We start from the raw sequence: 15,000 nt of genomic DNA on the forward strand, positions 1-15,000 counted from the left end.
ACACACACACATATATACACACACACACACACACACACACACACATATATACACACACATATATACACACACACACACACACACACATACACACACACACACACACACACACATATATACACACACACACACACACACATATATACACACACACACACACACACACACACACACACACACACACACACACACACACACACACACACACACACACACACACACACACACACACACACACACACACACACACAGCGAGTGTTTAGAAAAATATATTTTTCTTTCACCAGATTTTCTTCCTAAAGTATTTTTGCTTATTTTATTGATTTAATCTCTAAATGTGAGTGTTTTAATCTTCATCATCATCTTCATCTTCTTCATACCTGCAGACTCTGGATGGAGTTCTTCAGCTGGAGGTACATAGAGATCTTCTCATAGACAGAGTCTCTCTGATCCAACACCTTCCTGAGGAGTTAAGATCAATATCTTAAGAATGTTGGATATATATGTGTGTGTGTGTGTGTGTGTGTGTGTGTGTATGTGTGTGTGTGTATGTGTGTGTGTATATATATATATATGTGTGTGTGTGTGTATATGTGTATATATATATATATGTGTGTGTATATATATATGTGTATATATATATATATGTGTGTGTATATATATATGTGTGTGTTGTGTGTGTGTATATGTGTGTATATGTGTGTATATGTGTGTATATATATATATATATGTGTATATGTGTGTATATGTGTGTATATATGTGTATATGTGTGTGTATGTGTATGTGTGGGGGGGGGTCTTACTGTAGGTCTCTCCTCAGAACCTCGTTGATGAAGTTTTCATATTGCAGAACCTTCTGATCCACGTTAGCATCACCATCAGCATTAGCATTAGCATTAGCATCACCATTAGCATCAGCGGGCGGAGACATCGTGTCTGTTTTTCTCTTTCTGTCGTGACTTCCGGTTCAGAGAGAACCTGGACTGAACGGTTAGCCGTTAGCCGTTAGCCCGATAGCCCGTTAGCCGTTAGCCCGTTAGCCGTTAGCACGCTGCACGGGGCTATCAAGTACTTCCTGATTTCACAATAAAAGCAGCGAGCACTCGGGCCACAGAACCAGAGTCAATAGAAGGAACACGTCACTGCTCTGTCATGTTGTCATGTTAACATGTTAACAACATGTTCACATGTCTGTCACGTTGGACAGTTCATCATGATTTGTACTCTGCTCATGTGAAGTAAAGATACACAGTACTACTACAAGTACATGAATACTAGTGTAGTAACGGCAGGACATTAAAATACTAGTCACTAAATATTTTAACGAAATTAAAATAAAGAACATTTGTTCTTTTTAATAGAAGAACAAATGTCTAAAAAGATCAAATTGGTATTTTTTGTTTAATAAAGAAATATGCTAAAATAACACAAATTACATTTACAGTTTAATTATAAAACATATTTAAAAAACACTAAATAATATCAAGAATCATTACTGTACATACTGTACATTACTGTACATATTGTTCATTACTGTACATGTGTTTGGTATGAGAGAATAAACCTGGTTGTCTCTGGTTGCATGGTGGGATAGAGTGTGAGGTCAGTGAGTCTTGTCTTAATAACATACAGTACATGTGTTTCAGGTATGTCAGTGAATAAACCTGGTTGTCTCTGGTTGCATGGTGGGATAGAGTCAGTGTGTCTGTCAGTGACTCTGTCAGTGTTTCTGTCAGTGTGTCTGTCAGTGACTCTGTCAGTGTGTCAGTGAGTCTGTCAGTGACTCTGTCAGTGTGTCTGTCAGTGACTCTGTCAGTGTTTCTGTCAGTGACTCTGTCAGTGTTCTGTCAGTGAGTCTGTCAGTGAGTCTGTCAGTGAGTCTGTCAGTGACTCTGTCAGTGTGTCTGTCAGTGACTCTGTCAGTGTTTCTGTCAGTGACTCTGTCAGTGAGTCTGTCAGTGTTTCTGTCAGTGAGTCTCTTCTGTCTGCTCTGGTTCTGCAGCAGGACCGGCCCTGTGACGTCACTGTAAACAAACATGGCGGAACTCTGTCTCTGCGGTTTCTGTCGGACACGTGCGGTTACCATGGCGACGTTAGCCGACAGCTAGCTGTTAGCCGTTAGCTAGCTGTTAGCCGTTAGCTCAGAGTCCTGATCCAGACCTGCAGGCCAGCTGGATGGACATGGATCAGTACAGTATTCTGGGTCGGGTCGGAGAAGGAGCTCACGGCATCGTCTTCAAGGCCAAACACATCGAGGTAACAGTGAATGAACTATTATCAATAATCAATAATCAAACACACCTCAGTGCTGTGGTCTATCAATAATCAAACACACCTCTGTGGTTTATAATCAATAATCAAACACACCTCAGTGCTGTGGTCTATCAATAATCAATAATCAAACACACCTCAGTGCTGTGGTTTATCAATAATCAAAATCAGTGCTGTGGTCTATCATCAATAATCAATAATCAAACACACCTCAGTGCTGTGGTTTATCAATAATCAATAATCAAACACACCTCAGTGCTGTGGTTTATCAATAATCAAACACACCTCAGTGCTGTGGTCTATCAATAATCAATAATCAAACACACCTCAGTGCTGTGGTCTATCAATAATCAAACACACCTCAGTGCTGTGGTCTATCAATAATCAATAATCAATAATCAATAATCACACACCTCAGTGCTGTGGTTTATCAATAATCAATAATCAAACACACCTCAGTGCTGTGGTTTATCAATAATCAATAATCAAACACACCTCAGTGCTGTGGTCAATGCTGTGGTATCAATAATCAAACACACCTCAGTGCTGTGGTCTATCAATAATCAATAATCAAATAATCAAACACACCTCAGTGCTGTGGTCTATCAATAATCAATAATCAAACACACCTCAGTGCTGTGGTTTATCAATAATCAATAATCAATAATCAAACACACCCTCAGTGCTGTGGTTTATCAATAATCAATAATCAAACACACCTCAGTGCTGTGGTCTATCAATAATCAAACACACCTCAGTGCTGTGGTCTATCAATAATCAATAATCAAACACACCTCAGTGCTGTGGTCTATCAATAATCAATAATCAAACACACCTCAGTGCTGTGGTTTATCAATAATCAATCACACCTCAGTGCTGTGGTTTATCAATAATCAATAATCAAACACACCTCAGTGCTGTGGTCTATCAATAATCAATCACACCTCAGTGCTGTGGTTTATCAATAATCAATCACACCTCAGTGCTGTGGTCTATCAATAATCAATAATCAATCACACCTCAGTGCTGTGGTCTATCAATAATCAAACACACCTCAGTGCTGTGGTCTATCAATAATCAATCACACCTCAGTGCTGTGGTCTATCAATAATCAAACACACCTCAGTGCTGTGGTCTATCAATAATCAAACACACCTCAGTGCTGTGGTCTATCAATAATCAAACACACCTCAGTGCTGTGGTTTATCAATAATCAAACACACCTCAGTGCTGTGGTTTATCAATAATCAAACACACCTCAGTGCTGTGGTTTATCAATAATCAAACACACCTCAGTGCTGTGGTCTATCAATAATCAGGTATTGATCCTGTTCTCTGATCAGACAGGAGAGACGGTGGCTCTGAAGAAAGTGGCTCTGAGGCGGCTGGAGGACGGCATCCCCAACCAGGCTCTGAGGGAGATCAAGGCCCTGCAGGAGATCGAGGACAACCAGCATGTGAGTATCAGGCTCAGGGGTCAGAGGTCAGAGGTCAGGGGTCAGCCTCACACTCCTCCTCCTCATCTTCCTCAGGTGGTGAAGCTGAAGGACGTCTTTCCTCACGGGACGGGCTTCGTCCTGGTGTTTGACTTCATGCTGTCCGACCTCTCTGAGGTCATCAGGAACTCCGAGCGACCTTTGACCCCGGCTCAGGTCAAAGGGTACATGATGATGCTGCTGAAGGGCGTGGCCTTCCTGCATCACAACAACATCATGCACCGGGTGGGAGAGGCTTTACCTTCATTCTGACTCCTGTAGCCCTTCAGAATAAAAGCCCTGACGTGTGTGTGTGGGAACGTAACAGTGTGTGTGTGTGTGTGTGTGTGTGTGTGTGTGTGTGTGTGTGTGTGTGTGTGTGTGTGTGTGTGTGTGTGTGTGTGTGTGTGTGTGTGTGTGTGTGTAGGACCTGAAGCCAGCCAACCTCCTCATCAGCTCTTCAGGTCATCTGAAGATTGCAGACTTCGGTTTGGCCAGACTGTTCAGTGAACACGGAGAGAGACTGTACAGCCACCAGGTGGCCACCAGGTGGAGCTCTCACACTGTTATTACTACATATTGATCCTTTTATTAATTCATATCAACACAATCAATCCACTCACACACCTCCCTAATGACCAAACCATACCTGTGTGTGTGTGTGTGTGTGTGTGTGTGTGTGTGTGTGTGTGTGTGTGTGTGTGTGTGTGTGTGTGTGTGTGTGTGTGTGAGCTGTGTTCCAGGTGGTACAGAGCTCCTGAGCTGCTGTACGGAGCCAGAAGGTACGACGAGGGAGTCGACCTGTGGTGAGAAAACTACAACTACTCATCCTAATACTGAAAATACTCACAGTACTACTACTACTACTACTACTATTACTACTACTACTACTACTATTACTACTACTACTACTACTACTACTACTACTACTACTACTACTACTACTACTACTACTACTACTACTACTACTACTACTACTATTACTACTACTATTACTACTACTACTACTACTACTACTACTACTACTACTATTACTACTACTACTACTACTATTACTACTACTACTACTACTACTACTACTACTACTACTACTACTACTACTACTACTACTACTACTACTACTACTACTACTACTACTACTACTACTACTACTACTACTACTACTACTACTACTACTACTACTACTACTACTACTACTATTACTACTACTACTATTACTACTACTACTATTACTACTACTACTACTACTACTACTACTACTACTACTACTTTACTACTACTACTACTACTACTACTACTATTACTACTATTACTACTACTACTATTACTACTACTACTACTACTACTACTACTACTACTACTACTACTACTACTACTACTTTATTTTTATCATCATTGTTATTATGATTGTTATTCTTGTTCTTGTTTCATTATTAGTTATAATAATAATAATATTTATTATTTAGATTGTTATAATAATGATTGTCGTGTATAGTCGACATCATGACTTTGACTTTACTTGCAGTACCTGTTCCTGTAGCCTTTCAGAATAAAAGCCCTGCGCTGTGTGTGTGTGTGTGTGTGTGTGTGTGTGTGTGTGTGTGTGTGTGTGTGTGTGTGTGTGTGTGTGTGTGTGTGTGTGTGTGTGTGTGTGTGTGTGTGTGTGTGTCAGGGCGGTGGGCTGTATCTTCGGTGAGCTCCTGAACTCGTCTCCTCTGTTTCCTGGAGAGAACGACATCGAGCAGCTCTGCTGCGTCCTCAGAGTCCTCGGGACGCCGACGCAGGACAGCTGGCCGGTGAGACACTCCCACTCCTCCTCCTCCTCCTCCTCCTCCTCCTTTTTACTCTCCTCCCACTTCTCCTCCTCCCCCTTTTTATTCTCCTCCCACTTCTTCTTCTCTTCCATTAATCATGTCCGGACCCCTCAGGTTGACCTTGTGACCCTCTGTAGGGTCTCAACCCCTATGTTGAGAAACTCTGTAAGGTCCCGATCCCGTTGAGACTCCGTTCTGTTCTCCTCTCCGTCCCTCCAGGAGATCGTGGAGTTACCAGATTACAATAAAATCACCTTTAAGGAGAATCCAGCGATCCCATTGGAGGAGATCGTCCCGGACACGCCCCCTCAGGCCATCGACCTGCTCTACAAGTTCCTGGTTTATCCGTCCAATCAGCGCTGCTCTGCCAGACAGGTAGGAAACAGGAAGCAGGAAGTGGAGTTCCTCAGGGTTCCTCCTGAGGTCCCCTTTACTTCTCTGTTGGAGTGTCTTTATTGACGATGAGGTCCAGAATCAATAGATCAATCAATCAGCTCTCTGTCTCTGGACCCCTGGTGGGGGTGATTGGTAGATTATTCCAATAATCAGTTAATCAATAAATTAATTCATCAATGAGTTCCCTCAGTTTGATAACTCAGTAAATTGAATACTGATCAACGATTAATCAATACATTTAGGAAATAAATGTAGATCAATTGCTGCTATTCAGTTTATTGTCATTTCAGTCAAGTTGAGACGATCAAAGCTATTGATGTATTGATTGCTTGATGGATTGATTGATGTATTGATTGATGTATTGATTGGTTGGTTGTTGTATTGATGTATTGATGTGTTGATGTATTGATTGATGTATTGATGTATTGATGTATTGATGTATTGATGGATGTATTGATGTATTGATGTATTGATGTATTGATTGATGTATTGATTGGTTGGTTGATGTATTGATGTATTGATGTATTGATGTATTGATGTATTGATTGATTGGTTGGTTGTTGTATTGATGTATTGATGTATTGATGTATTGATGTATTGATTGGTTGGTTGATGTATTGATGTATTGATGTATTGATTGGTTGGTTGATGTATTGATGTATTGATGTATTGATGTATTGATGTATTGATTGATGTATTGATTGGTTGGTTGATGTATTGATGTATTGATTGATGTATTGATTGGTTGGTTGATGTATTGATTGGTTGATTGATGTATTGATGTATTGATGTATTGATTGATGTATTGATTGTTTGGTTGTTGTATTGATGTAGTGATGTATTGATTGATGTATTGATTGATGTATTGATTGGTTGGTTGATGTATTGATGTATTGATGTATTGATTGATGTATTGATTGTTTGGTTGATGTATTGATGTATTGATTGATGTATTGATTGGTTGGTTGATGTATTGATGTATTGATTGATGTATTGATTGGTCCCCTCCTCTCTGCAGGCTCTCCTCCATCCGTTCTTTTTCTCCTCTCCTCTTCCTGCTCATCACTCAGAGCTGCCCATCCCTCAGAGGGGGGGTCGCCCCCCCCGCCAGCGGCTGCAGGCTCCGCCCACCGACTTCTCAGTGGACCTGCCCCTGCAGAACAGCTTGGTAGACCCCGCACTGCTGCGAGGACACGCCTCCTGCCTCTGAACGATGACCGACTGACCAATCACATTTAAATACAAATATAAACATAAAATAAATATTAATATGAAATGTGATCAACGACTCTATCAGTTCATGAAGCTCAGACAGGAAGTTGACCTCCTGTGTTTCCATAATAATAAGAATACAACATGAAAAGATCAAAGAAATTAAGTTTTTAATGATTATTATGGGAGTTCAGCCTGATGAGTATCAGGTCTGAACAGGTGATGCTGAGTTCATCTGTTCACCTGTTCACCTAATTACCTGTTCACCTGATTACCCTGTCACATGTTCACCTGATTACCTGTTCATCTATTCACCTGTTCACCTGATTACCTGTTCACCTGATTACCTGTTCACCTGATTACCTGTTCACCTGATTACCCTGTCACCTGTTCACCTGATTACCTGTTCACCTGATTACCTGTTTACCTGTTCACCTGTTTACCTGTTCACCTGTTTACCTGTTCACCTGTTGAATCAGTCTGGCTCTCATCTGATCCACAGTTCTAGAAGAACTTTGTCATTGTGTTTATTGTCATTCATTGTATTTTGCTGCCTATAAACATCAGGAGTTGATGATCAATAACTGGTTTCTGTCTCACGTCTGTAAAAAGTGGTGTCCTATGTCCTTTCCTAACCACTTCTCCTTGACCTCCATGGAAAACGTCAGGAGGTGAAGGAAAGATGGGAATTCATAAAATGACATAGTGGAAGCAGAAAGTAGCAGAAGATGGAAATACTCAGTAAAGTACCACGTTCTTGTACTTCAATGAGAGTAAATGTACGATACTTTCCACCAAACACACAGTTTGTTCAAACGCACTCATTCAAAAAGGCATTTTATCAAAGAAAACAAAATGAATTCAGTTCAGCAGAAAATAAAGGAAGTGGACACAAAGTGTGTCTCCTCCCACACTTCCTGTTTCTCCTCCGTCAGTTTGGAGCATCAGTGAGAGCTTCAACCGGAGAGACGAGAACTTCACCTCTGTGAGTATCTGAGAAAAACACTGGTCTGTGTTTACCAAGTCTTTGATCTCTGTTTGATCTTTTATCTCTTTGTCTTTGTGTCTCTTTCTTTAACTAATAATAATTAATTGATATATATATATTTTTCTGTTGATGGATCAGAGATCCTATGAAGTGATCATAGAGAGTTCTCACTCTGTGTCTCATTTGTTCTCCTTTTCTTTCCTCGTCAGACAAACAGTGATCATGTCAGATTATTTGCAGATCTCTGATTGGTCCTCTGCTGTTGTGACGTCTCCATACGAAATGTCGATGTGCAAGTCAAAGGTCAGAATTAATAAAGTTTTTACGAGAATCATCTGTAAATAAAAAACTACATGTTGGTACCTTGTTATGAATAAGTATTAAAGGTAAGAGTACGAACCCTTTGAGGGCAGCAACAGAATGAACTAAAAGTAAAAAGTGAGATTTATATATTATTTATAATATTTGGTTGCAGGTTAACTCCGCCCCTTCACTCACCTTCCTCCAATCACCAAACACTTCCCATGAGGCCGAGCGGCTGGCTGCTGCCAGTCACCACGTCATCGGATCCAGCTGTCAATCACCCCCCCTCATCAGCTTCCTCTCCTCAGCACCTGGATGGAACAGTTACTATGGCAACCTTCACCCCTCCCCCTCCACTGATTGGGCCCTACCTGGCAGTCGGTCATGGGGAAGGGGCGGTGCACAAGGTGAGACATCCACCTGTCTGTGTGTGTGAGAGAGTGTGTGTGTGTGTGAGAGTGTGTGTGTGTGTGTGTGTGTGTGTGAGTGTGTGTGTGTGTGTGTGAGTGTGTGTGTGTGTGTGTGTGTGTGTGTGTGTGTGTGTGTGTGTGTGTGTGTGTGTGTGTGTGTGTGTGTGTGTGTGTGTGTGTGTGTGTCCGGACGTGTCATGTGTGTGTGTGTGTGTGTGTGTGTGTGTGTGTGTGTGTGTGTGTGTGTGTGTGTGTGTGTGTGTGTGTGTGTGTGTGTGTGTGTGTGTGTGTGTGTGTGTGTGTGTGTGTGTGTGTGTGTGTGTGTGTGTGTGTGGAGTGTGTGTGTGTGTGTGTGTGTGTGTGTGTGTGTGTGTGTGTGTGTGTGTGTGTGTGTGTGTGTGTGTGTGTGTCCGGACGTGTCATGTGTGTCGTGTGTGTGTTCAGAGCAGCGTGAGTGTGTGAGCTGTGGGTCGAGCAGCGCCCCCCTGTGGATGAGAGACTCCTCAGGACGTCACCTGTGTAACACCTGCAGCCTCCAGCAGCAGACCAACAACCGTCCACTGCTGAGACCGAAGAGGAGAGCTGTGAGGACTGATCACGTATTGATCCATTTATACATGTGCACAGATTGTAAAGCCCTCTGAGGCAAATTTGTCATTTGTGATTCTGGGCTCTACAAAATAAACTGAATTGAATTGAATAGAGATGATTGGAATCCGTTCAGTGTGTTTAAATATATTTATGTTTTCAGGTTGTGAGAAAAGGAGCTCAGTGTGTGAACTGTCTGACTGGAACGACGACGCTGTGGAGACGGAACTCTGCTGGAGAACCCGTCTGCAACGCCTGTGGCCTCTACTACAAACTACACCAGGTACTACAAACTACACCAGGTACTACAAACTACACCAGGTACTACAAACTACACCAGGTACTACAAACTACACCAGGTACTACAAACTACACCAGGTACTAAAAACTACACCAGGTACTACAAACTACAAACTACACCAGGTACTACAAACTACTACACCAGGTACTACAAACTACACCAGGTACTACAAACTACTACACCAGGTACTACAAACTACACCAGGTACTACTACAAACTACACCAGGTACTACAAACTACACCAGGTACTAAAAACCAAACCATGTGCTATAAACTACACAGGTACTTTGACTCTACTACACAGTAGTACCTCAGGTACTCTAGCAGTGTACTTTGTGTTTCAGGTCAACAGGCCTCTGGCGATGAAGAAAGACGGAATCCAAACCAGGAACCGTAAAGTGTCCAATAAGAACAAAATAAGGAGGAAATCTGACCAATCAGAGACCAGGATGTCTGTGCTGGTCCCGCCCACCAAGGAGGACAAGTTTCACTGCTGCTGATTTATCTCTTTAACTTCTTTAATAAACCGATTCTTTAATTAAAATGTGTTGGTTTCAGTTTGTTCTTTAATGAGCTTCTGACAAGAACAGAGGTCATAAGGTCATGAGGTCATGAGGTCAAGAGGTCATGAATCGAGACAATGAAACATCGATGAAAACCAAAGTCAATCCCGGAGTTCCACAAGGGTCTGTTCTTGGACCAGTTTTATTCACCTTATATATGCTTCCTTTAGGGAATATTATCAGAAAACACTCAATAATTCATTGTTCATTGTTATGCAGACGATACCCAGTTATATCGATCGATTAAGCCAGACGAAACCAACCAGTTCTCTAAACTTCAATAATCTTAAGGACATAAAGAACCTCAGAGTTATCTTTGATCAGGATCTCTTTTAACTCTTATATAAAACAGATCTCAAGGACAGCCTTTTTTCATTTACGTAACATTAAATCAGTCACTTCCTGTCTGGAAGCAGAAAAACTAGTTCATGCATTTGTTACCTCTAGACTAGATTACTGTAACTCCTTATTATCAGGCTGCTCTAATAAGACTCTTAAATCTCTACAGTTGATCCAGAATGCTGCAGCACGTGTTCTAACAAAAACTAAGAAAAGAGATCATATTAGTCCCTGAACTCACCATCCATGATGACAGTCTGAAATCACCGTTAGAGAATACAGATGCTTCAATGATTTAAGTTAACATTTAATGTTGATCAGATAGAAACTAAACTAAACCTGTCACTGAAGTGACTCTATGCTGAAATATTAAAATCAATTTAATCAATGATGACATCGTAATCGGTTCTCACATACAGACTCTACTGTCCTCCAGGAGCAGGAGCAGGAGCAGGAGCAGGAGCAGGAGCAGGAGCAGGAGCAGATCCAGGACCAGGTCCAGGACCAGGACCTCTGGGGCCCTCAGTGCTGACCCCGGACCAGACTTGATGCAGGGTGTAGAGAGCTTTGTGTGCTGCGGTGAACCGCAGATGCTGCCTTCACTGTCTCTTTAACCAACGTTGTGCAACTCAGTTCTGGTTTTCCGGAGCGAAAGAAAAAGAGCAAGAGAGGAAAAGGGAGACGAAGAGAGACGGGAGACGGTTGGTGGTGGGAGGCCGACTAGAGTCTGTCTGTCTCGTTGTCTCTGGTCTTGATACCACTGAGCTGCTGATAGATGGCATGCAAGATTTGCAACCACAGCAGACACACACACACACATACACACACACACACACACACACACACACACACACACACACACACACACACACACACACACACACACACACACACACACACACACACACACACACACACACACACACACACACACACACACACACACACACACACACACACATATACACACACACACACATACACACACACACACACACACATACATACACATACACATACACACACACACACACACACACACACACACATACACACACTCACATATACACACATACACACATACACACACACACACACACACACACACACACACACGTTTCTACTTCCTGTCTGTCTCTCTGGTCCTCTGAGAAGTCTTCCATCTTTAGTGGACTTTGTCTTCGGGGTCAAAGGTCAGAGGTCAGACTCTTCCTTTGATGTTCAGACTGTTGATATTTGACTTTATGAATAAAGTTGACTTGACTTAGTTTCCCTCTCTGCTTGTTCTGTGTTTTTGTGTCGCCAAAGTCCCCCCCCCACCTGTCTCTCTCTCTGTCCTTGTGGACTTTGGACTTCCTGTTTGGACGATGAGCGCTGGTGTTCCTCGTCCCGTGTCCTCATGAATCCCTCTGGTCCATTCAGAGAGACACATTTACTGGATGTCCTCACTCACACCTGTCCTCTCTCACACATGTCCTCTCTCACACATGTCCTCACTCACACATGTCCTCACTCACACATGTCCTCTCTCACACCTGTCCTCTCTCACACATGTCCTCACTCACACCTGTCCTCTCTCACACCTGTCCTCACTCACACATGTCCTCACTCACACATGTCCTCCCTCACACATGTCCTCACTCACACCTGTCCTCTCTCACACATGTCCTCACTCACACATGTCCTCACTCACACCTGTCCTCACTCACACATGTCCTCTCACACACATGTCCTCACTCACACATGTCCTCACTCACACATGTCCTCACACACACCTGTCCTCACTCACACCTGTCCTCTCACACATCTGTCCTCACACATCCTCACACACACATGTCCTCACTCACACCTGTCCTCTCACACACCTGTCCTCACTCACACATGTCCTCACTCACACCTGTCCTCACACACACATGTCCTCACACACATCTGTCCTCACTCACACATGTCCTCTCTCACACATGTCCTCACACACACATGTCCTCCCTCACACATGTCCTCACTCACACATGTCCTCACTCACACATGTCCTCACACACACCTGTCCTCACACACCTGTCCTCACTCACACCTGTCCTCTCTCACACATGTCCTCACACACATGTCCTCACACACCTGTCCTCACACACATGTCCTCACTCACACATGTCCTCACACACACCTGTCCTCTCTCAGACATGTCCTCACACACATCTGTCCTCACTCACACATGTCCTCACACCTGTCCTCACACACATCTGTCCTCACTCACACATGTCCTCACTCACACATGTCCTCTCTCACACATGTCCTCACACACATGTCCTCACACATGTCCTCACACATGTCACACACACATGTCCTCCTCACACATGTCCTGTCCTCTCACACATGTCCTCACTGTCCTCACACACACATGTCCTCTCTCACACATGTCCTCTCACACACATGTCCTCACACACATCTGTCCTCACTCAGACATGTCCTCTCTCACACCTGTCCTCACTCACACATGTCCTCACACACACCTGTCCTCACACACCTGTCCTCACTCACACATGTCCTCTCTCACATCTGTCCTCTCTCACACATGTCCTCACTCACACCTGTCCTCTCTCACACATGTCCTCACTCACATCTGTCCTCTCTCACACATGTCCTCACTCTGTCCTCACACACACCTGTCCTCACACACACCTGTCCTCACTCACACATGTCCTCACACACACCTGTCCTCACTCACATCTGTCTCTCACACATGTCCTCACTGTCACACACATGTCCTCACTCACACTCACACCTGTCACACTGTCCTCACTCACACCTCACCACCTGTCCTCACTCACACATGTCCTCACTCACACATGTCCTCTCACACACATGTCCTCACTCACACCTGTCCTCTCTCACACCTGTCCTCACTCACACATGTCCTCACACACACCTCCTCACTCACACATGTCCTCACACACACCTGTCCTCACTCACACCTGTCCTCACACACACATGTCCTCACACATGTCCTCTCTCACACACACCTGTCCTCTCACATGTCCTCACACACATGTCCTCACACACACCCTCTGTCCTCACACATGTCCTCACTCACACCTGTCCTCTCTCACACATGTCCTCACTCACACCTGTCCTCACACACACTGTCCTCTCTCACACATGTCCTCACACACACCTGTCCTCACACACACGTCCTCTCTCACACCTGTCCTCTGTGTTCATAGATCTTTTATCTCATTATATAAACAGTGTTGAGTTCTGGTTTAAGTGGATCAACGTCACATTCAACAGAATGAAAACACCAAACAGGAGTTGAATAAAATCATTTTATTGATTTCCGATAACAATAACTGAACTCTTTGATCATCTCAGAATAATAACAGCTGCATCCACAAAGCAAACGTTTATAAATCTGTACACGTCACCGGAGCTACTTCCTGTCCGTCGCTTAGCTACACAATAGCTGTATCTGCCCGTCTCCGGGAGCGTCGGTAACCAAGATAACTCAGTGTGGCCAGCAGGGGGCGTCACGCCGACACACATACACACACACACACACACACACACACACACACACACACACACACACACACTGTTTCATAACTATAATTTCATGCAAAAAAGACGAACTGAACTTCTGACTCAAAATGTTTCACTTCTTTGTGAAAAGTTATGATTTTATCAGATTTTGGGAGATTATTGATTTATTGAACTGATCAGTTATGATGTGAAAAGCTGAAGTTCACGTTGTGACCACCAGGGGTCCAGAATCCGTCCTTTATCCTAAATATTACAAATTCATTCTATAATAGAGTCAAATAAAACTTCACATTCATATTAAAGCATTCAATATGTTTATCAGCTAAGATGCATTTTTTAGTTGGGAATAAACATTTTCAATCAATAAATTCTGATGTCAAAAAAAAAAGATTCACATTTCTGATGTAAAGAAATAAAACGTGAAATGAACTCATGTTGAATCTTAAATCAGATTTCACTTCAAAACACAAAAGAGCAAAATAAAAAAGGATTCAAATCGAAACCGACTCTTCAGATGACTCTGCTTTTATTTTGACATCTGCAGCCGAACACCTGAACCAGACTGAACCGGACCTGAACCAGACTGAACCAGACTGAACCGGACCTGAACCAGACTGAACCGGACCTGAACCAGACCTGAACCAGAATGAAGCGGACCTGAACCAGACTGAACCGGACCTGAACCAGACCTGAAGCGGACCTGAACCAGACTGAAGTGGACCTGAACCAGACTGAACCGGACCTGAAGCGGACCTGAACCAGACCTGAAGCGGACCTGAACCAGACTGAACCAGACTGAAGCGGAC

The 15,000-nt window shown here is 43.2% G+C and overlaps 3 protein-coding genes across 4 annotated transcripts in view; 2 read left to right on the plus strand and 1 right to left on the minus strand.

Moving 5' to 3' along the window:
• uxt (ubiquitously-expressed, prefoldin-like chaperone) overlaps positions 1-1,027 on the minus strand; it is a 3,113-nt gene extending 2,086 nt beyond the window's left edge. The window contains exons 1-2 of the mRNA XM_054609933.1: positions 804-1,027; positions 381-462 (exon numbers count right to left, since the gene is read on the minus strand). Coding sequence (XP_054465908.1) covers positions 381-462; positions 804-931 — 210 coding nt within the window. The 5' untranslated portion in view covers positions 932-1,027. The remainder of the gene's footprint in view (positions 1-380; positions 463-803) is intronic.
• A 999-nt stretch (positions 1,028-2,026) lies between these two features.
• cdk20 (cyclin-dependent kinase 20) lies at positions 2,027-7,717 on the plus strand. Of its 2 annotated transcripts, XM_054609927.1 has the most exons (8): positions 2,027-2,256; positions 3,615-3,728; positions 3,804-3,992; positions 4,174-4,295; positions 4,490-4,552; positions 5,419-5,542; positions 5,780-5,935; positions 6,975-7,717. In XM_054609927.1, the coding sequence occupies exons 1-8, from the start codon at positions 2,176-2,178 to the stop codon at positions 7,164-7,166; spliced, it is 1,041 nt and encodes a 346-aa protein (XP_054465902.1). In that variant the 5' UTR covers positions 2,027-2,175; the 3' UTR covers positions 7,167-7,717. The 2 variants fall into 2 exon arrangements, with proteins under 2 accessions (XP_054465902.1, XP_054465903.1); XM_054609928.1 differs by lacking the exon at positions 5,419-5,542 and having other exon boundaries at positions 6,975-7,191.
• Positions 7,718-8,680: 963 nt separating this feature from the next.
• On the plus strand, positions 8,681-10,258 carry gata1b (GATA binding protein 1b). The gene is made up of 4 exons (XM_054609509.1): positions 8,681-8,866; positions 9,319-9,468; positions 9,621-9,740; positions 10,103-10,258. Exons 1-4 carry the CDS (start codon positions 8,681-8,683, stop codon positions 10,256-10,258), a joined length of 612 nt encoding a protein of 203 aa, XP_054465484.1.
• The last annotated feature ends 4,742 nt before the right edge of the window (positions 10,259-15,000 follow it).

Source organism: Anoplopoma fimbria, chromosome 12 (genome assembly GCF_027596085.1).
Source record: "Anoplopoma fimbria isolate UVic2021 breed Golden Eagle Sablefish chromosome 12, Afim_UVic_2022, whole genome shotgun sequence".
In the NCBI taxonomy this organism is placed as follows: Eukaryota; Metazoa; Chordata; class Actinopteri; order Perciformes; family Anoplopomatidae; genus Anoplopoma; species Anoplopoma fimbria.

What these genes read in the sequence shown, in the direction of transcription:
- cdk20 (XM_054609927.1), top strand. Translation starts at nt 2,176, where the DNA reads ATGGACATGGATCAGTACAGTATTCTGGGTCGGGTCGGAGAAGGAGCT. An exon ending in TCAAGGCCAAACACATCGAG is followed by an intron (nt 2,257 to 3,614) that starts GTAACAGTGAAT and finishes TTCTCTGATCAG; the next exon opens with ACAGGAGAGACGGTGGCTCT. An exon ending in AGCCACCAGGTGGCCACCAG is followed by an intron (nt 4,296 to 4,489) that starts GTGGAGCTCTCA and finishes GCTGTGTTCCAG; the next exon opens with GTGGTACAGAGCTCCTGAGC.
- gata1b (XM_054609509.1), top strand. Translation starts at nt 8,681, where the DNA reads ATGAGGCCGAGCGGCTGGCTGCTGCCAGTCACCACGTCATCGGATCCA. An exon ending in GGGAAGGGGCGGTGCACAAG is followed by an intron (nt 8,867 to 9,318) that starts GTGAGACATCCA and finishes TGTTCAGAGCAG; the next exon opens with CGTGAGTGTGTGAGCTGTGG. An exon ending in TCTACTACAAACTACACCAG is followed by an intron (nt 9,741 to 10,102) that starts GTACTACAAACT and finishes TTTGTGTTTCAG; the next exon opens with GTCAACAGGCCTCTGGCGAT.